Below are 20,673 nucleotides of genomic sequence, written 5' to 3'. Positions count from 1 at the left end.
TTTTCTTCCCCAACATGACCACCCAGCCCACTGGCTAACAAATGTGAAGGAGTGGACTAGTTGTTCCTTACAGGACCTGCTCACCACAGCTAACACCTGCAGTGTCTATCTGTCTATTGCCATACCCACAACAGCCAAGAGACAAATGAATTTCATAACCTTTGAAGTAGGTATAAAGCTTTTATTTTCTCGTATACATCTGCATGCACAGACATTATACATTAGGACGTGACCCTTGCAGGTAAATGTTAAACAGACAAAATATTGTTCACAACAGACCTAAACTGAAAAGAGACTAAGGAAAAAGCCATTAAATCCAACTGACTTTTTGCATTGATCACAGACAAAATATTCAATTCACTGTTAGACCAGCTGTGAGTAACAACAGAAAGGTTTGGGACGAGACAGGATTAGAAAACGAAGACAGCAGTAGTTTTGAATCTGCTATAGTTCATTTTTACAGTCAATTTGCTGCATATTGAAGCAGAAAACACACACACACACACAGAGGACAGGAAACACTAATGCTAATTTTAGTGAATTAATAATTAAGGTATGCTGTTATGTGCCCACATGTATGGCTGCTGCAAGAAAGACTACAATATTTCCTGGGAAAATTTCACAATAAGCAATATGCCATACACATCAATCTTCTTGTGTTCAGCTTAAAATCAAGGATCAAGTCTTAGCAAAATGATATCTTCAAATCCTGTCAGACAACACCACCAGTGGGAATACAATCTCCTGAGGTGCATGTGTATGAAGTAAGGTCTGCACAGCGCTCCCAATCATTACAACCTCATCAATAAAGCAACTAAAATCTAAAAAGAGTGTTTCTATTCTGTCCTACTGTGGGAAATACTTTCTCTTACTGATTTGTACATTGTGTAATATGTGATGCTTCGGCTCTTCCACGTACATTCTCAATTCTGTAAATCTCAACCGCTGATTGACAGCATCACATAACTCTATGAATTTTAAAAGCTTCAAAGTACAAGGTCACTTCCTCTGCATTACAAAGTCTGGGAACCTAAACTAAAATGCTGAATACTTTGAGCACTGGTAAAACATTTGTAAAATGCTTTATTTTTGTTATTCTTCCATAGAACTTCTTACCATTTTAATGTATTACCCAATCTAAAAGGGTCGCAAAATAAATAAACAAATATCACATCATCTTGTCTTCTCTCTTACACACACACTCACACAGAAATGTCCATGAAATATGCAAACATCATTTGTAGTTGAAACCTAATGACTTTAAATGTTCTACCTCAATTCTATCTCTGATCTATAGGAAGATAGCAAGACTGTTAAATAGAGATACATTTCTTCTAAAATTACATTTCAAATCAAAACATTTGTAAAAGGTAAACATTATAGGTTTCAAACTTTTCACAAGCAGTCTGGACGGGTTGGGTTGAAGCACAGGAGGTAGTTTAACAAATAAATCCCAGAGCAGAATCTGTCAGACAGATGAACAATAAACATCCTCTCTGGTGCTGATGTTACTTCCAGCTGGGACATTATGCATGGCCATGGCACAACACCAGTTAGGTCAACTGATAAATTTTTATAATAAATTAAAAAGAAATAGATATACATATAATGTTTACTCGTTTCATAATAGTATTTTTTTTTAAATTCAACGCACAAGTTTTTAGGAACTCATTACTATACAGGGATTTGTTCAAATTATAAAGTATAGCTAATGTATCACAAATTATAACAAATAATAAATAATCTTCTCATCATCATTAAACAAATTTTTATCAAAAAAGACTAGATTTAAATTTAAAAGATGTGTTAATAGAGCTTAAAGATTAGTATAATTGTTTTTCCAGCATAAATGTATGTCTGATAAATACTTTTCTTGAAGAAGACTTAAAAGATAAACTGTTAGTGCAACTGTTGCTTCAAAGCTTTTACTGAAAGTTTTTCAAATCACACACCCAAGGGTCTCAAATTTATATACACTCCTTTTATTTTCCTTATTTCCTTTACCGTTTCAATGCATCAAGTCCATTATTTTATTAATCTTTTAGAAATGTATTTCTCTGTAATTCTAAAGGAGTTTTCATAAACTGGTTTAGATGAAAGGCCTATAACAATTATTAAGACAGTGTAGCATGTTGCAGAATGTAACACATTTAAGGTACTATTTTACATAAACAGAATGTGATGCACGCTTAGAATGAAGTACTGCAGTGAGACAAGACAATGGCAATAGTCGGCAATGGTTTTTGTGTAAATGCTACATAAATATATCGTTGTGAGGGTGCCCATATAGTAAATCAAATTTTCTGAAGAATGCGGTTCTGTTTTAGGACTGCCTGTCTGTCTTCTAGCTGCTTCTGTACTTTCCCAGGGAGATCAACACTGGTGAAATATTCTGAAATATAGCATTAAATTTATTAATTTTCAGAACGTCTTTAAAGAAAATGTATTGCATTTTTGTGTCACTACTAGATGCAAAAAAACCAAAATCAATATAGAACCTATGCTCAGCACTGTGTTTCTCCTATTATCTCCTATAATTCTGTTCTTTTTCACAAGTCTGATAACCTTAATAAAATATTATTATATATTGCCTCTTGAGATGACCAGTTCTTAATCTTTCCAATTATCTAAAAACTGACCTTGTGTGTACATTGTATTTTGTGAAAGTTATGCTTGTCATACAAAGAGCTACTCATTGTTATTTAAGATTGTTCTTCAAACTAATTGGCCATTAAAAATTTCCAAACACTCAAATATTTCAGTTTGAGAAGTACAATGCAATTACCTGCAGCAAATTCTCTAATGTCTTCTGGCCTTTTTATTAATGCCTCTCTGTAACAGAAAAAATAACTTTAATAAGTGCTTTAAAAAGAAAAAAAAAAGCCTTTTACTTATTATTTTTCATCTGCTAGAAATCATCTGAGCTCAGCATCAAGCATGCAATCAAAAGAACATTAAAAAAACTTACCCAAGAAAGCCTGCCAAGATACACTCTACCTCTGGGTGGTCTCTGAGATATTTCTCATTTTCAACCCGAGTCTTGATCTGAGCAAGAAATATACATGCTTTTCGAATGCTGACAGATCAATTTAAAAAATTTATTTATCTTTATCTGTTACTGAATAAGGAAACTGTTCATAAACTAAAAATTCAGTAAAAGGTCCTGCAATATTACCGTTAATTTCTTGCAATGGGATGCAACACATAGGTACGCTCTCAGCAACTGGCTTTGCGGGTGTTATACATGCATCACTACCTCTTGACCCTTTTCCCCCTCCGAGTCAAATCCTTACCTTGAATTGGTTGAGTTTTTCCTGTTGTTCGGTGCTAAGGGCTCCAAGATCACTCTTCCCTTCTAAATCATATGGTTCCATCCCTTCAGGAGCTTTATGCTTAGGTTGGTTTGCCATCTTGAAAATATTGCCTTGACAACTGACGTCATCAAGGTCTGAGAATAGCCTCCCTTTGTCCCGCTTTTTTAACAAGACCCTCAGCAGCTCACCACAGAAGGGAGGATCTCAGTGTTGACATTTCGTCTCGGGATTAACGAAGAAAAATAATGTAGCAGTAATAATAAATTTAAAGCGATTGATATCACAAGATATGCTAAAGGAGAAAGCGAATTACCTGTACTTATTGAAGTACCTTCATAGGTATACTGCACTTATAGTGTCTTGATTTACGGTCCTTACATCACTAACCTGAAATACCTTTGTATGCCATGCCCCCGCCGACCTCTCTGTATACTTTATAATAAAAGAAACTACAGTGGGCCCATTTTCCCACACTGCTAGGGTGTTAGTAGATATTTTGAAAAGTAACACTACCAGCTTCACTGCAGCAATAATAAATTTCCTGTTCAAATTTAAGCAGGCATGAATAGACCCATTCATCTGTCACACAAGCTTTTTCCAATATGACATCACTAAAGTGTTAAAACCCACAATGGTGTTTGACTTGAATAAAAATAAATTATATTTACTTGGAAAAAATGTCCACAAATTATCAAATTTTTAAGTAACGTTTATTTTCACAAATTGCAAATATTTCGATACTGAAGCAGTGAGTTCCTATGCAAATAGTGTGGGGCATTGACAGTGAACAGAAAGGCTGTTTGTGGTTACTACATTGAAAAAATGTGTGAGGCTGCCTATGCAGGGCACTATGTTGAGCACAAACTGTTGATCTGATAATTTTTTTTAATACTCTATTTTCCTGCAGGGCAAATGCCTCAAAGAACGATACAAGTATCCATTATAAATTTGTAACAAGCACACAGTTTTGAGTTGAATCATGTTTAATCTCAAAGCCATATGGTAAACTGCATCAATATAAATAAAGATATGCATGAAATAATCATGGACTGGGTTAAGTATTTTAATGCAAGCAGGTCTCTGTGCCATGGCGGTATCATTCAACATTGCCGGAAAACACTTCCTTAATGTTGCTGGCTGTGGTGGCATGAAACAGAGATGCAAACTTCTCTCTAGCTTGCCTGGAAAAAAAAGTGTCATATTTACTAAAAGCTATAAGCTTTCTAGGGGTAAAATATACAATGCACAATGACAGCCTACAAAGCTGTCCATTCAAAAGTTCTTAATTTCCTCAATTCTTTCTTCTGGAGGCCATGCATATCACTTATGATTGCTGAAAATAAATTGCTTATTTGCATGTTATTAAAATGTTGCTTGAGTCACATATAAGCCTATTATTACCTGCGCTGGTTTATCTGTTCCTCAAGCTGATGTGACATGGTGGTAGCAACATCCAGGATAGATCTTGGGATGTGTGCCAGACGAGCTACATTAAGTCCATAGCTTTTTCCTGCAGCACCAGGAGTTAACTGATACAGAAAGGTCAGAACTTCCTCATCACCAGTATCTTCACTGTCCATGTTTCCATCATCTTTGCTGGCTTTGTTCTTGTCTTGTGAGGTATTCCCACTGCTGCCTGTGTTCAAATGCAATGTGTATCACTTACAGGTAACGCATGTGAGGTCTTAAGCTGGCTTGTGCACAAACACACATGATGTAGAAGAGGGGAGCTAAAAGAATGCCTGGAAGAACATCATATGTTAATTTTTTTTTGGTAATCCAGGTTTAATAAGCTTTTATGTCATCAGGAAGCATTTTGTCTTAAGTATAACTTTAAATATTAAGTGTAGACATTTATGTGTCATCTACAAAAATATATTAGCTGTCTCCATTAAATATTGTTTTATAAAATTTCACGAAGTCATAAAACTTACCATCATACAGGAGGAAGGCCATATGGAAATTACCCACAGTAGCTGGAAATAGTGCCTGAAACTCAGCTAGTAGTGGGTAGTGGGTCACAAACAATGTCAAACACCGAGTCTGAAAAAAAAAAGTTACAGTATCTTTTACTATCAGGCTTCTAACAAATAATTAACTTGCATCTGTAGAAAACTAGCTTTCTGAACACCTCAACTTGCACCAATACCTTCTAATACCTACAGGTCAGCTCACAGGCACGATTAAGGTGAGCTCACTTTTTTCCTTTATGTATTAGAGATGAACATACAAATACAAGTCTTCCTTTGCTCTTCAACCTTCCTCCACCCAACAATTTTGTTCATTTAAAATTTAACCTAATTACTATTAAAAAAATATAAACATCACTATATATACAAACCATAGGTCATTTATAAGCATATCCAAACTCAGCTTGAGTGGAGTGAATCTAATAAAATGTGAATGGAGTGTACTGACAGGTGAAATTATCTCACCATGGTAATAAAATGCCTCAACGTTGCATAGGCAATGGCAACACCATCATGGGTACTAGTTCCTCGACCTAGCTCATCCATTATGACAAGGGAGCGACTGGTTGCAGCAGTAAGTATTTCAGCTGCTTCCTGGAGCTCCACCATGAAGGTACTGCGCCCTTTGAAGATTTCATCTTCTGCTCCCATCCTGGAGACAGGCTAAGATGCTTAACAAAAAGGTATCTGCTTTGTTTATATGATAAAATTAAATTTGAAAAATTTTCTCCCTAAAAAACTTTCATTAAATGTGGCAAATAGTTAGCTAGATCAAACCTTGTAAAAATGGCATCAAGAATGCCAAGGCGTGCGGATGTAGCAGGTACAAATGATCCGATCTGTGTCATGACTGATATCAGTGCAACCTGACGAATATAGGAGCTCTTTCCTCCCATGTTGGGACCTGTAACCACCATTACTCTTTGAGCATCTGCCTGCACAAAATATTAATGTCTCCATAATTAAAAAATACTGTTCTAAAATATTAAACATGCTGATTTCTTATTGGTGTCATGTTACTGACACTCCACAAAGATAAAAGGTTAAAAATGTTGCGTATTTGTAAAATGTTTAATATCTGCATTTGACTCAAACTGTATTGCGTTTTTTAATAGGGGTAAGGTGTAAAGAATCATTTATTTGTTTGCTCCTTATTTTTGTGGAACTGCTATCAGGTTTGCTTTTGATGGGAGGAAAGGGGTTAATGTTACTGAATCTTTCACACACACATTATATATATATAAATAATTTAAAAAAATTTTTTTTAGTGCTTTAAAACATGACTCACGTTTAATGAAGTGCTGTTAGGGACATATTGTTCTTGCTCCCTCTTTAGAGAGTCAATCACAGGATGTCGACCATTTTCAACCTCAATCATCACTGCATCATTTATCACTTCTGGCCTGTTATGTAAAATGCTGGCATTAATTGCTTAAACAAGAATTATTCATCCACCCCAAAAATATCAGCAACAACTAGCAGATCCCCATTAAAGATTTTGACAACATACTTTTGGCACTGAGTTATTTACTTAATTATGAAGCTGGTTCAACCCTGTCAGTCCCTACAATAGATAATTTTGGTATATAAGGTCACACTTCTACAGGATGATTGGTATGTATACAGATGTCCAAAACAGTGCTTGTAAGGTAAAACGAGAATGCTCTTTATTAAGGGTTATGAAGAGAATCAATGACAATTCTTTATTAACATGCTTGATATGATAACAAATGCTCTTATATGTTCTTTACATGTAACCCTCATCTGTTGAAGGAAGAATATGTAATGTTAGAAAGTGGGCTGGGGAGACTGAAAGAGCAGGAAAGAGAGTAATACAGATTGACACTATGTGTGAACACATGCATACATGCATGAGTGTATGTCTCCATATGCATCTTTATGTGTGATGTGTAAGATACAAAGAACATGTACCTCCATTCTTTTTAGCAAGCATTAAGAATTATTACCTGCAGTATCCATCCTGCATTGCCACTTTTGCAAGAGACATGAAAGCATCCAGCGATGCTATCAGTTGGACACCTTTTCGGTATCTTACAAACCCTTCAGAAAATTCCCTACATGTAAAAAAAAATATTGAAAAGTAAAAAGCACTTTAAAGTCTTATCCAACCTTAGTTAAGATTTATAGTCTTACAGCTACAGAACAGACCAGTTTGCAGTCTCATTAGCAAAAAGGAAGCATCTTCACACAATACATGCTGGGGCACAGTCATCAATAACAGTAGGGACATAATTTTATGAATAAACTTAAAAATGAAAGGAAAATTTTCTGACTCTAAATGTACTGCTTTATTTTGATGTATGGATGGTACTAAAAATTAACATTACTGAATCTGTTAAAATACCAGTTTTGGAAATGAAAAAAAGTTTACGACTTTGCATGAGCATAGTTTCCTCCAAATAAAATTTCACTGCCTATATCACAAACAAGTAAGCAGAGAAAACTAAAATATATTTTCAATGATTAGATTGTTAAATAAGCAACAAGCTGAGTAAATTATTTGTTACTATTATGGGAAAACAGTCATCTATAGTTCCAAGAGTACTATAAGAGAACATAGAAGATTGGCTAAGAGCGTGAATACCTTAAGAACTTCTGCCAACAGTCAGTGACTGTAACAATCAGTTTTTCTTTCAGCTGGTTAAGCTGTTTATACTTTGCCACTACAAAAGGTGGATGAAATCGGGTGACCATCTTGGTACTATAATCAGAAACACAAAAGGAGAGTTTTTTGTACAATAAATCCAAAACGGAAATCTTCAAAATCAACATGCAGGTGAAGATGTAGACTACAGCAGATTTATGCACAGATTTCAGAGTGTTTACTATGTAAACTTTAATTTCTTGCAGTTTCTGGACACTGAAATCTAAAGATCCATTTATCTGACCTGCTAATTTTGGTCCAGTCTGCTGGGACTGTGTGGAGCTGAGTGTTCTTCACCTCTACCAGGAACTGTAATAGATCTCTCTTAGATCAGCTTAATAAGCAAGCACAAAGTGACTAAAGGTAAATAATCATTCCTCTTCTAAATGCAGTGATGCATAAAGATGAGTGAGCATGTTTAAATGTATATTAATGTGATATGTGCATAAAAGCATATGAATATGAACTTACATTTAGAGACTAACATTAATTCAACATCCATGATAAACATTAAAATGATTGCTTCTGACAAAGAACTTCTGCAAGAAGAATATAGGATAAGACAAAAAATACAACTAAATAGCAATATCTTACCTCTGTCTGCATAACAGTGGTGTAATCTAAGGATGGCTGACGCAAAGCTAAACGTATCTCTCGACGGTGGTCTCGTATCTCTTGCAACACATCGCTGATGTGCTTTTTAACTTCTGTTATCTCTGGAAATCTTCCATTGTCTACAAAAAGGTCTGCCTTCTTGTTTTCTCTAAACATTTAACAGTAAAAATTTACATTATATCAATGAGGATATAGCCTATTCCATGACATAATGCATTTTCCCGCTTACACAAGAACTTTTTAAGCATTATCTTTTCTCATTTCCAAAGCTGGTGAAGAAAACATGAAATAGCAACAATGATAAATGACAAATCTTTACTTATGAGGGTAACACAAAACGCAAAAGTTATGTTCTTTCACATCTAGCCCTCGGACTAAGTAGCAGAAATAAATGGAGCAATGGAGACTAAGAGCCGCAGCAGAGAGTGCACTTACAAATGAGAACTTCATACCTTTCTATTGTGTATATATCCCACTTAGTAAATATGTATGTAGATAGAAATATTTCTATACCTGGCATGCATACTTAGTTTTTCTTACCTTGCTGCTTTTTCATTAATAGTATCTGCAAAATCTTTCACATCTTCCAGCAGATCAGGCACTTCTGTCAGAACCTGTTTTAGTAATGTCGACTCTATGTGAGTCAAATCAGTGGTTTGAAGAAGATGAATTTCCTGACAAAGTTTGGACAGTGACTTTGCAACAGACACAAATTCGGTTGCTGAGCTCTGTAAAAAGTTAAACCACTTAAGCAATTATACAGTGAAAATGCTATTAAACTTGTTATCAAAATTGCTATTAGATTTTCCTCTTTTTTTCCGAAGGTGCAATTACAAAATAGAAGCCACTGATTAGCCCACCCTACAATGACATATTACTAATTTTTATGTAACATTCAACAAAAATAAAACAAAATTTTGACCTTAATACTGTAGTAAGCATTTGTAGTGTTTATACCTTGGCCTCAACACATTCAGTTTTTACACCTTGACCTTGATATTGTAGTAAACATTCATAGTGTTTTTATGTTGTGGTTAATGTTTTTTATTCACTAACTTTATTATGGTAAATGGAGCATAGTCCTCTTTCCAAATCTGGAGCACGAGCCAGAGACTCCTGCAACCTCTTGAGCCCTTGAGTCTTGCCGGTACAAAGATCCTGTACAGCATCCTGTCGTGCCTTGATGTCACTGTGTGCAGCAATTGATTAGAGCTCATCACACTCATACTAGCTCAATACCAGCATGAACCAATGCATTTACATTTGCACACTTAATTACTCAGAAATCAATATATATATATAGAAATATTGCAAAATGTAGTTTACAAGCTGCTAAAATGTATGAATGAATGGTTAGTTTGGAGGAAGAGTACACTATTTTTCCAGGCAACGCAAACTTTAGAGGTATGAAATACTATCTCTCTATCCTAGCCTCATCCATGCAAATCACTAGACCTAATAAAGGCCTCTTATCAATATAAAGAACAAAGAAGGAACTGCCATGGTTTGTAACAGGCAGGCACTGTTAGGAAACAAGTAACTGTCTTCAGTGGATGGTCATTCTGCTGCAAACCCATTTTTTGCTAAAAAGATTAACACAGAAACTGTATCTCTATATTTATTTATTCCACAATTTCTCTCTATGAATAACCACAATCATTCCATGATAAAAACAAATAATTTTTAATTGTGTATCTAAAGAATTATTAAAATTATTGAATAAAAACATAAAAAATTCTAGAAACTCTCTGCTTTTTACACTATTAAAGAGAGCTGCTATTTGAAATATCACTATCAAGCATTCAAGCTTGTTTCAGTCTCATTTAAGGATTACCTGAGAGTCCTTAAGGGTTGTGCCACCCATGACTTCAGTAAGCGCTTTCCAAATCTTGAAACAGTGTTATCAAGGAGCCAAAAGAGTGAACCATGTTCACTGCCATTAGTAGCATTCTGAAAAATTTCTAGATTGCGCAAGCAGGCAGCTGGGAGATGCAAATATTTGGACTTTGATGAAAACTGATGAAAATTGCTGAAAACAAATATTACAACATCTCAGGTAACTGTTTTTGGAAGTAATTTTGAGGTTTTGAAGAGCTGATCAAATGCACAGTAAAAGTATACACAAAACCACACTTAATAAGAGAAAGCAGTCTAGTAATCACATTTACAGGTAATAAAATAGCATATGTATAGAAACACAATTTCCAGTCTTCTACGCATGCAATGTTTGTCACTGATAATTTTAAAGTTACACTGTCATCATTAGCATTGAATTTAATAGTGTATTATGATTAGACTTAAGACGATCTAAAAATGGGATGAGAGAGTACTTTCTTTACACTAATACCCTTTCATAGCTATGAAACAAGGCAGTAACAGATTGCACAAAATTATTTCTTTCCTCTCCAACTTTCCGAGGAATAATGCTCTAGAAAAATAAGTGCCATCACCTGGTCAATGCTAAGATGTTTTGCAGATTAAAGTCCTTCAGGTATGTAATAAGGGCTCCCACACAGCACACGACAGGCTTGGGCAGGGCCAACACATCCTGAAGACCTCTGACTGAAAGCAGTCACAAAGAAATGATCAAGTTTATGCTGCAGTTTCAAGATTTTAAAATGCTACAGTAAAGTCAAGATGTGAAATCCCTGACATTCTTTGTTAAACCTCACAAAAATAGCTCTTAATATGTGTTTTATTCCCACAAACTTTACAAAACATATTGAAACTGCATTACCATTTACAGATGAGTAAAAGTTTGACACCGTCTCAAAAGCCTGGCCATATGAAAATTTCTCCTCTTCCATGGACTCTACACGAATACGATCATCGGCTGTTGAACTGTTTAAAAGAACATTATGCTGAATAAATGCTGCTTTAAGCTGTATTATAAACTAGAAAAAACTTTATTATAATAATAATAATAATCATATAGTTTCCCCATTCCAATTAAAACAACATTTTCCAGTAAAGTCATAACTATTGAATATTAAAGACCGACAGTGAAATAATCATAAACTCATATTGATATCTTTTTTAAAAAAGTAGGATGGAAAAGAGCATACCTGATTGCAACCAAACTTTGAATAAGTTTATCAGTTGCACGTGTAGGTGAGACTGAAATAAGAACTTCCACAGGTTGTATATGCGAGATACGTGTCTCCAGCTCTTGACGACTCTCCCCATCAAGAAAACTGTCAAAGACTATGTCACTTGTTGCTGGATCAACTGCCTGTGACAGAAGTAGGTCCAGGAAAATCCTTTGTCAATCAGCACTTACCAACATTATAAGAAAATCTAGACAAATTGTTACTGATTAGTTATTTGAATTCAAATCTTTTAAAATTGAAACTCTTGTAAGTTTTGGTACAACATGACAGTGGTACCAATTGTAAGAATGACATCAGAACTAAAAAGAACTTTCTTTTAAAATTTTTCATAAAAGACATATAGCATCCGTATACCCTTTAGGAATACTTTATCTCCCTTTACATCTTTCAGCTGTACTGGGCTCCAAGTTTTATTAGATGTGATGAAGAACAATTATTTACAGGCTTGTAGATATTAATGATACTGAAAACTATGCTATTTACATCAAATAGATGATAAAGAAGCATGTCATGCCATTAGTACTAAAGACCAGTGAAGACAAGGTAAATAAAAAACTGGTAAGGAAGCTGACAGCTGTAAGAACCTTCAACACAGGGTTAAGGGAAGATTTATTTTATGATGCAGGGTTGATGATTAAGACAGCTGGAGTAAATTTAGCATCATGAATCTTCATTCATATTGCAATGACAATTTTTACGGTACATACCACCATAGCAATCTGCTGCTGGTTCTTAGATCTGGAATCACTTGGAAAGTCATAAACACACATAAGATATGAGTTGGGATGAAGGCCTTCAGTGACTGAACTCACACCATCAAAGTCAGAGACACTTGAAGACTGATCTACATGTAGTCTGATTAAGAAAAAGATGTGAGGTTGAGAGCATTACTTTTTGTTACTACTTTTCTTATTCTATTCTTAATTTTGGGCTTAAAGTTAAATATCTATTGTATACATCAAATTGTCAACAAATAATCATTTAATATGCAAAACTAATAAAAGTCAAATCCCCATGAAGAAAAAGAAACATTATAAAATGAAAGATGACAAATATGACCAGCAAGATAACACGCAGATTTAGTCAGTGACTAATGCATAACAAATATCATACATTGTGTTAAAGCATGCAGACTTGTCACATTCGCAAAATCTTCTTAATTATAAAAACTCTTATGGTCAAGTGCCAGTATTTCAGTTACAGGCATCCATTAGCTATGAACTTCTCTCTGAGACAAGGATATCTTCTCCAATGAGTGTTGACTTTGTATAAAGGGCTGTTAGGCGACGAGTAAAAGGAGCGTTTCGATTGTCTCCAGCTGCTTTCAGAGCTGCAGTCTCAGTCTGCTTGACGACACCCACCTTATCAAAAAGACAAAATTCTGATAAGCTTTAAAAGTAACTGTCATCCAAGTTTTGCGTTGAAGCTATCAAGTATAATTATTAACAGAATTCAATTCTTACAGCCTATGAAGTAAAAAAAAATATATATAATAAACCACAGAAGCTTTGAAAATATAGGTTATCTAAACTGTCTCACAACTCTGAAATATCTATCTATATGGATTCAATGGATTTTTATAGCTTTATTTATTTTGATGATACCAAAATCAGGAATACGTAGTATAAAAGTGCATTATTAGTTTCACCTACAACAGTGAACAGTAAAATTTAGTGATGTAGAATGAAAGTAATTCAAATATCAAATCTGAATCAAGATTACTAAAACGTGTCAAAACTAATGCAGCCATATGCCACTCCTATTATACATTATCACATTTTCATTACTCCAATATACAACTTCCTGATAACAGAAATTATAATTATTAGTACCTTGTAACCAGCTGCCACAAGCCGCCTAACATGAACAAAGAGTCGGTGGACTGGGATACTGGCTGTCATGAAGTTGTGATTAGGATGGCAAAATATTTTCAGTTCTTTTGCAGCAATCTACAAATACAATCCAAAGCAACAATATTATTGCTGAAACAGATTGAAATAATCGATACAATACAACTTTATTGATCATTTGTTATCTTACAAAATAAGGGTCTATATTTTGCTATTATTATTTTTGTTTTGAAGAGTCTTGTGGATTTGTGGAGCAGCATATGTATGAAAAAGTACACTCACAAAATTTTAGAAGCAGCGGTAAAGATACGATGACTATGCAGGTAATGACAGCAGTATCAGTATCTGCCTCCAACACTCAAATTAGACAACAGAGCAACACAAATAATGTCTCAGCTTTATCATTTCAAATATTAAAAACAAAGGCATTTGTAAAAGCTCAGACCTCTGCATCAGTACCAAAAAAGCGATATTTGTAGCCACACTCCACAAGCAGGATTGCATCAGGATATTTCTCCTTGATCTCCAGGTACTGTTGTTCCAAAGGTGTGAACTTTGGTTTTTTTGGTTTGTTAAAAGATGAAGAAAAATGTGAAGAAGCCACAGGAATGAAAGCAGATAACTTTTCCATCTTTGAAGGCCCTGCTTTGGAAGTGCGCTTTGTCTTTGCACACTTAGACTTGTCCTTTCCCTCCTTTATTGATGAGTTTGCTGTAAAATCTGAAACCCCCTGACTTTCATCACCACTTTCACTGCCTGACTGAACACTCATGTCCTCTTCTTGTGACTGATCATGACTAAGCACATCTGGCAAATGTTTGGGTTTCCACAATGTTCTTTGTGCTGATGCATCCCTGGAACTTTCTTCCCTGAGTGCAAATTCCTGGAGCCGAACAGATGCACTTTCTCTGGATGCTGCACAAGTTACTGATGACTTGGAAAATAAAGAGGTAAATTGTTCTGTGCTTTTTGGTGATGTGCTTTTATCTTTTTTTTTTCCTCCACGTGGCTTTTTCGATACTTGTGGTTTGGCTTCTTTAGGGACCACTTTTCTTTTCTTGCCTTTCTTATCTGGTGTTTCCTGCTGATAGAATAAGGCATTGAATAATATACAGCACTACTTTAAATTTTCAAAAGTAATAATATCTCATGTGTACATATCAACTGCTGCTTTATAATAATCAATTACTGTATATTTATGTATATACAAATATATTCATTTACATAAATAATATATGCATAATACATATACAGTATACTGAAACATGCCTGAAGCATATCGATCACTGCATCTCATATCCAGAAGTCCAGATCGACACATTAAATTTAGACATCAATAAAACTGGATCAAACAACATGGCATTTTGATACAACTATAGGTGAGATTTCTGAGTCTGACGGTAACAAACAACCTTCTTTCATCTGAGATGAAGTCACCGACGGGTACTGTCACATATTACCTGAAACTGTCACACAGATGAGTGTCCATGTGGAACAGGTATCTAAAACGCAGTTAACATCTTACTTGAATGCCCCTTTCAGGCACCTTAAAATCCAGGGTGTGTCCTAATGCAACGGATCTATGAGAAAAACTGTTGGGTAACAGAAGCGAATCAGAAAGAATAGCCTATCAAGGACATAAAATTCACAGAGTGATAACCATGACCACCCAAACATCTGAACGCAAAAGAACTGACAAGCTAGTCTAGCAGTATTACAAAGAAACTAACAACAAAATCAGAAAATCAAGACTAAAAGTAAAAAATCACGAACAATTTCCTAAACAAAATATTCTTATTTAAAAAGCAAATTAAAAAAAAAATTACCTTTCCGATACCAGCAGTGCTGGCTGCATACTTCGACTGTGTCTCTGCCAGTGGTGGTGGTTCGAGATCATCGTCCGCTTCAGCATCGGTGACAAACTTTGTACCATTTGTCTGCTTGTTATCGCGTCCGAACTTTGAGGCAAAGAATTTCGAAATCGTCACTTGTTTGGTGGCTGGAGTTGATTTTTTTCTTGGCATCGTGGAATAAAGAAGCTTTTTTAAGCACCACTCATTTCTTATTTTACTGTCTCGGATTGCCGCCTGTACTAAGATCGACAAGAGTAGGGTCCCTTTTTCAGCCTCTCTACTTGAAAACCATTTTCGCACTCGATCAACACACTGACGTATGTATATTCGTGATAGAACAGCGAAGGAAGAAGAGGGTGATCACGACGAGATATTTCAAATATCTTCTGGAGCTCCAACATGATGACTCCAAAAGAGATAAAGGAAATAAGAGTTCTTCTGAACAAGTTAAATGACGAAGAGTTAATAGCTTTAAAAGACACTGTGACGAAACGACAAATTGCTGTGGAGGACAGAAATGGTATTTACCGTTAGCATTATTATCGTAATTGTTGGCCTCGCCCTTCCCCTAAAGCGCAAGCTTTTGTCCGTGTGTACATTAGAAAGAGATGGGACAGATGAGACGTGAAACGGCTGAATATATAGAAACATATTGCACACATTAGAAAAACAAATTTGAAGTATAGTGTAGTGGTGTGGTGGCTTGCACCTTAAAATGTTCCACCTTGGCCTACCAGGTTCGGGATTTTGCTTTGCGCTTACAACCCATTCATGTTAAAAAAAAAAAAAGAAAGAAAAAACTGTTACAGAAACCGCAACAAGTGCTGCAGTCCTATGCTCCTCAAGGAGTAACAAGGAATAAACATATTTTTTACTGCTATACTTAGATTGTCACTTTTTAAATTTCAAAATAGAGGAAAATGTGAATTTATAAGTAAATGCTGTACAAATCATACTGCTCTCTGTTAAACTTATTGCTTAAGACAATGGAAAGGCCACCTTCATATTTTCTATATTTCTATTAATCGTATTTGTGTCAGCAGATAGCCATTCCTTCAAAATCTTATTTTAGTGAATCATTGGGACATGCTGGACCATCAATTTAGAGCCAACCAACCCTCCAGCAATTGACCTCAATGATCTGTACCAGTTTCTTCTACAAGAGTGGCAGGAAATTCGTCAAAGGACTCTTAAGAACATTGGTTCAGTCCATGACCTTGCCTGCATTCAGGGCCATGGTGGACACACACAATATTGACTTTCTTTTTATCTATCACTTTTCTGAATTTTGAAAACATGGGTTATGTCAGTCCAAGCTCAAATTCTTCTTGTTAAAAGGATTTCTTTCAATCAAATTGGCAGATAATGTTTCATTTAACTCAATAGGGTCACCTCCCTTTCAGACAAGATGTCTCTTTAGTTGCCATATTTTGGCTATTTAAAAAAAAAAAAAATACAAAAATAACTATGTCACAAAAATAGAATTTTGAATTAGTTTTAAATACCACATTTGTTCAGAAATGAACTGTTTGATCATTAGGTTGCATGTTTTGATTTTTTTTTTGTTTCTTAGAAAATTCACGTCAACATGCCCAAAACTGCCTTTCAAACTCGTATTTTGGAAGTGAAAACTTGGTATGTATGTAAACATTTCCAGTTATTAATGCATGCAGGTAAACATTTTTTCATCCTAACGTGAATCCACATTATCCTGAATCATGAAAATCTCAAGATGCACAGTTATTCGGCTGATTTTGTCGACTAAACTGATAGAAAAAGGGGGGTAACATCAACCCACATTTTCTAGATGTCATATGGTACAAACCAAGGGAAGTAACTTGTAGAGAAACGATTTCAGCTTTGAAACAATCTTTTTTTTTCCCTGTACCATTAACCATTTGCAAATTACAAATAATAATAAAAAAACACTGTATGTGTGTGCGGTGCAGTTTCTATAACGAGGCAACCCACCGGCTATGTAACTGCAGGGAGTTAATAAATGCTTTGATTCAATGCTATTGTCAGTGTGTTTATTGGCATAAAATAGTGATTGACTATGCAACTGGCCTTTCCATTGTTTTGAAAAGTTTTTTTTAATGTTGTTTTTCTGTTTTAGAAACCATAATTCCTGTTGTGAAATACCACATGACTTCATCTGTTCTGATGTTTTTCAGACGCCACAAAAGCGATTATTGAATATTCTTCAAATGCAGCAGAGTTACTTCGCCGCAGAAAAATTCGACGAGACTTGCTTTTTCAATATCTAGTGTCCAAGTCCATCATCGTTGCACCAAATGCAGAGAAACATGTCTTGGTCAGGAGCATACTGACTTACTGGGGTTCTCAGCTGCCAGCTGATGGAAACCTTACGGTAAAGATTACACCTCCGGGCTTGTAAATATTTGTAGATACATTAAGTAGATAAAATAGGACCATCCATTTATACTAACCTGCCAGCATAACAGACTGGTTGGATAAAAGTGTGGCAACAGAGGTCAAATGGAACAGAAGCCATAATCAAATGAACTTTGTTGATCGTGGTCTCCACATTGAAATGGATTTAAATTTTAAAGCCATTGACATGGATCGAAGGGACACCACAATCTAAATGCACAACAGCAGGCATGTCAAAAACACACCAACAACAAGTCAACATGAAGAAGTCAGATAAGACAGAGCGCATTCTTCTCCAGCCACTTTGGCGGAAGGACATCACTCTAATCAAACAGCCTGACCATAGATTCGTACACCTAGAGTATTTTGTTACTCTTGTCTCATTAAGAGCACAAAATATCAACATCCATTCTGGATACACAAGTTCTTCATTTCCTGTTCAACACACTTCAGTGGCAGTTTGATGTTGCTCTTACTTGCATGAGTGCAGTGCTGTATGTTTTTAGTGGTACAGTCTCGGCCTGTAAACTGAAAATGTTCAGGTATAGCCTTTGTTTTCTGTTTTAATGATATTCAGTCATTGTGTCTGTCAAGCTGTATGGACAGTTACCATATATTCTTGTTTCCCCTTCCTTCTTTATCTTCTTTCAAGCAGCACAGTTTATTTGGTCTCTTCAACATTTTATTATTATTATTTAAATCAGCTTGATAATTTGAAATCTGTTTGAGACAAAGGTAGTGTAATTTAACTTTGATATTTTACCCTTTTTGTCTTAGGACATTGCCTCTGATACCTGTTTGGCAAACCCTGCTTCAGTGAGATCCAACTCAGCAACTGCTGCTGATTCATCACAAACAACATCAGTTCAGGCTGCTAATCTCAACCGACTAGGACAAGAGACACCTGTGACAGGAGGGTCTCACCCAAATTCAGAGAGTCAAGTCATGGGAGAGAAGTTTGTAATCTGGTTTTACAAACTGCTTAACGCTGAGAATCCCTTGGTAAGTGGTGCTGCTGAAGCAAACTTTGGCCCTCAGCATTTTTGGGACAATTGCTCCCTAAGGATTATCAGCATGACTCAGAACAGTTCAGATGAAACATTCACTGGTAGCATGCTTGTCTCACAGCGTTTGAAAGCTCTTGTCAGAGAGGAACACCTTTTGTTCAACCCAAATGTCAGCAAGGAAGGTGTTCGCACAACCACAAGTCCTTATGGCCTCTTCATGGTGATGGTGTGCGGAACCATTCATCAGCACAACAACTGCCTTGGTGTATTTGAACAAATGTTTGGCATTGTCCGTGACCCAAGCACAGACAACAGTTGGAAAATAAAGGTAACCAACCTGCGTGTGATCAGTGGTCAGACAAACACCATTCCTAGAATAAGAGAGACAGCAGACCAAGAAATGCTGGCTATTGCAGGTGCAAGCATGCCCAGTCCTGTTGGGATGCCAGAATAAGGCAAGAAAAATCTTTAGACTCCCAAGTGAAAAAGTGAACCTTGTTAGTGCAACATACTGAAAAGCATTATTGCAGTCACTCGTGGGCAGAAAAAGATGAACAGTTTATGAACAAGTTATGTCCAAGCTACAACAAGGGTTAGAATTCACACAACAGATCTTGTGATAGTCAAGATGTGGTATTCTGTACCATCTCTTCTGTTTGCCAAATGTTTGAGGTGTAGATGTTTGAATTTGAGAGGGTTGTGTGTTATGCAAATATAAAAAAATGTAAGCATGTTTGAGTTTCTCATTCCCAAAGATTGATGCATGATGTTTGTTTTTTTTGGTGTTTTTTTTACTACAGTTTAATAGGAATAATAATAATAATGCAAAATTTATATAGTGCATACTCACACTCCTAAGGAGCATGCACTTCTTTCGAACAAGAACGAGACATGGGCAACATATGCAGGATAGAAGAACGAGCAAACAACATATTAACAATGGAAAGATAAACAGCAGTATTGCTGACAAATAAAAGACGAATATAAAAACTGAGAGCATCATGATTTTGAAAAAGGAAGATGAACAGGGAAATAGCAATAAGTGAAAAAGGGGGGGAAAGTAACCTACAGATAAAGAGGTTCCATGCTTTCCATTCTGAATTGTCGAGGGCCGGTAGTCCTGCGTTGTTAGTTTTGGAGGGGTCGGCGGATGATTGTTGTTGGCGGAATCTGCTGAGGCATGGCGAAAGAGGATACTCGGCAGTGATTGGCTAGAGTTAAGACTGCTAATTGCCCCGGCCATACAGGAGCATCGCGAAAAGTTTAGCCTTCCGAAAGGTATATAAGGGCAGAGCAGAGCCGAAACGAGAGAGGAGACGTCGGCGGATCAGAAAGAGAGAGCACAGACATGTGAAAGAGAAGAGATCAACAGTCTGACTTTAAGCGGCTCTGGCGATGCGACGCAGCCGAAGTTTTGTCGTCGCACCACAACCCCCCCTCCCCACTCGGCTACAGAATTATATCTTGATTGCCAATTCATTGATAAGAAGAGAAAATAATTATACGACACACATATCCCCTTTGCTTTACCCCATTAGTACAATTTACATCATCAGTTAACTGTGCTCCACACCTAATTCTTACTTTGACATTATTATACATTCATAGCTTTGATCGAGTTTGATGGATCTGTACGTGTAACTTGCCTTCAAACACGTAAAATATACACCAATGAGCCGAAGTATCGGCGATACTACGTTCGCAAATTAGCTTACGCTTAATTTCAACAATCTAAGTTGGCACCTTCACTAACTCTATAGTCCTTAAAAATAAATAAATACTTTTTTGTTATTGTTAAAACGGTAACTGCGTTCTTGCTTATAAAGTCTCACTTTTGCTGTGACCACGGTACGGTGGTTTATTTAGCAAGATTAAGTGCTTCAAACTTGATTTCG

General features: G+C 35.9%; 3 protein-coding genes across 6 annotated transcripts; 1 reads left to right on the top strand and 2 right to left on the bottom strand.

Moving 5' to 3' along the window:
• Positions 1–160: 160 nt before the first annotated feature.
• Positions 161–3,449, bottom strand: LOC112554034 (RIIa domain-containing protein 1-like). Its single transcript, XM_025221606.1, has 4 exons — positions 3,294–3,449; positions 2,969–3,045; positions 2,786–2,832; positions 161–2,392 (listed from the first exon to the last, which is right to left on the bottom strand). Exons 1-4 carry the CDS (start codon positions 3,408–3,410, stop codon positions 2,295–2,297), a joined length of 339 nt encoding a protein of 112 aa, XP_025077391.1. The 5' UTR covers positions 3,411–3,449; the 3' UTR covers positions 161–2,294.
• A 559-nt stretch (positions 3,450–4,008) lies between these two features.
• Positions 4,009–15,629, bottom strand: LOC112554031 (DNA mismatch repair protein Msh3-like). 4 transcript variants are annotated; one of them, XM_025221604.1, is made up of 22 exons: positions 15,351–15,486; positions 15,050–15,104; positions 13,970–14,605; positions 13,507–13,623; positions 12,918–13,035; positions 12,382–12,524; positions 11,630–11,796; positions 11,302–11,405; positions 11,015–11,126; positions 10,399–10,593; positions 9,621–9,753; positions 9,105–9,292; positions 8,544–8,712; positions 8,194–8,258; positions 7,890–8,006; positions 7,252–7,359; positions 6,573–6,687; positions 6,062–6,219; positions 5,750–5,936; positions 5,249–5,357; positions 4,716–4,950; positions 4,009–4,495 (listed from the first exon to the last, which is right to left on the bottom strand). In XM_025221604.1, the coding sequence occupies exons 1-22, from the start codon at positions 15,455–15,457 to the stop codon at positions 4,411–4,413; spliced, it is 3,423 nt and encodes a 1,140-aa protein (XP_025077389.1). In that variant the 5' UTR covers positions 15,458–15,486; the 3' UTR covers positions 4,009–4,410. The 4 variants fall into 4 exon arrangements, with proteins under 4 accessions (XP_025077389.1, XP_025077388.1, XP_025077386.1 ...); XM_025221603.1 differs by having other exon boundaries at positions 15,050–15,116; positions 15,351–15,477; XM_025221601.1 differs by lacking the exon at positions 15,050–15,104 and having other exon boundaries at positions 13,970–14,608; positions 15,351–15,629.
• A 37-nt stretch (positions 15,630–15,666) lies between these two features.
• On the top strand, positions 15,667–19,511 carry LOC112554033 (uncharacterized protein C3orf38 homolog). The gene is made up of 3 exons (XM_025221605.1): positions 15,667–15,897; positions 17,552–17,748; positions 18,549–19,511. The coding sequence occupies exons 1-3, from the start codon at positions 15,777–15,779 to the stop codon at positions 19,230–19,232; spliced, it is 1,002 nt and encodes a 333-aa protein (XP_025077390.1). The 5' UTR covers positions 15,667–15,776; the 3' UTR covers positions 19,233–19,511.
• Positions 19,512–20,673: the final 1,162 nt, after the last annotated feature.

The sequence above is a fragment of the Pomacea canaliculata genome, linkage group LG13 (assembly GCF_003073045.1).
Source record: "Pomacea canaliculata isolate SZHN2017 linkage group LG13, ASM307304v1, whole genome shotgun sequence".
Classification (NCBI taxonomy): domain Eukaryota; kingdom Metazoa; phylum Mollusca; class Gastropoda; order Architaenioglossa; family Ampullariidae; genus Pomacea; species Pomacea canaliculata.
The sequence above is the reverse complement of the archived record's forward strand: the minus strand, read 5'-3'. Positions and strand labels throughout refer to the sequence as shown.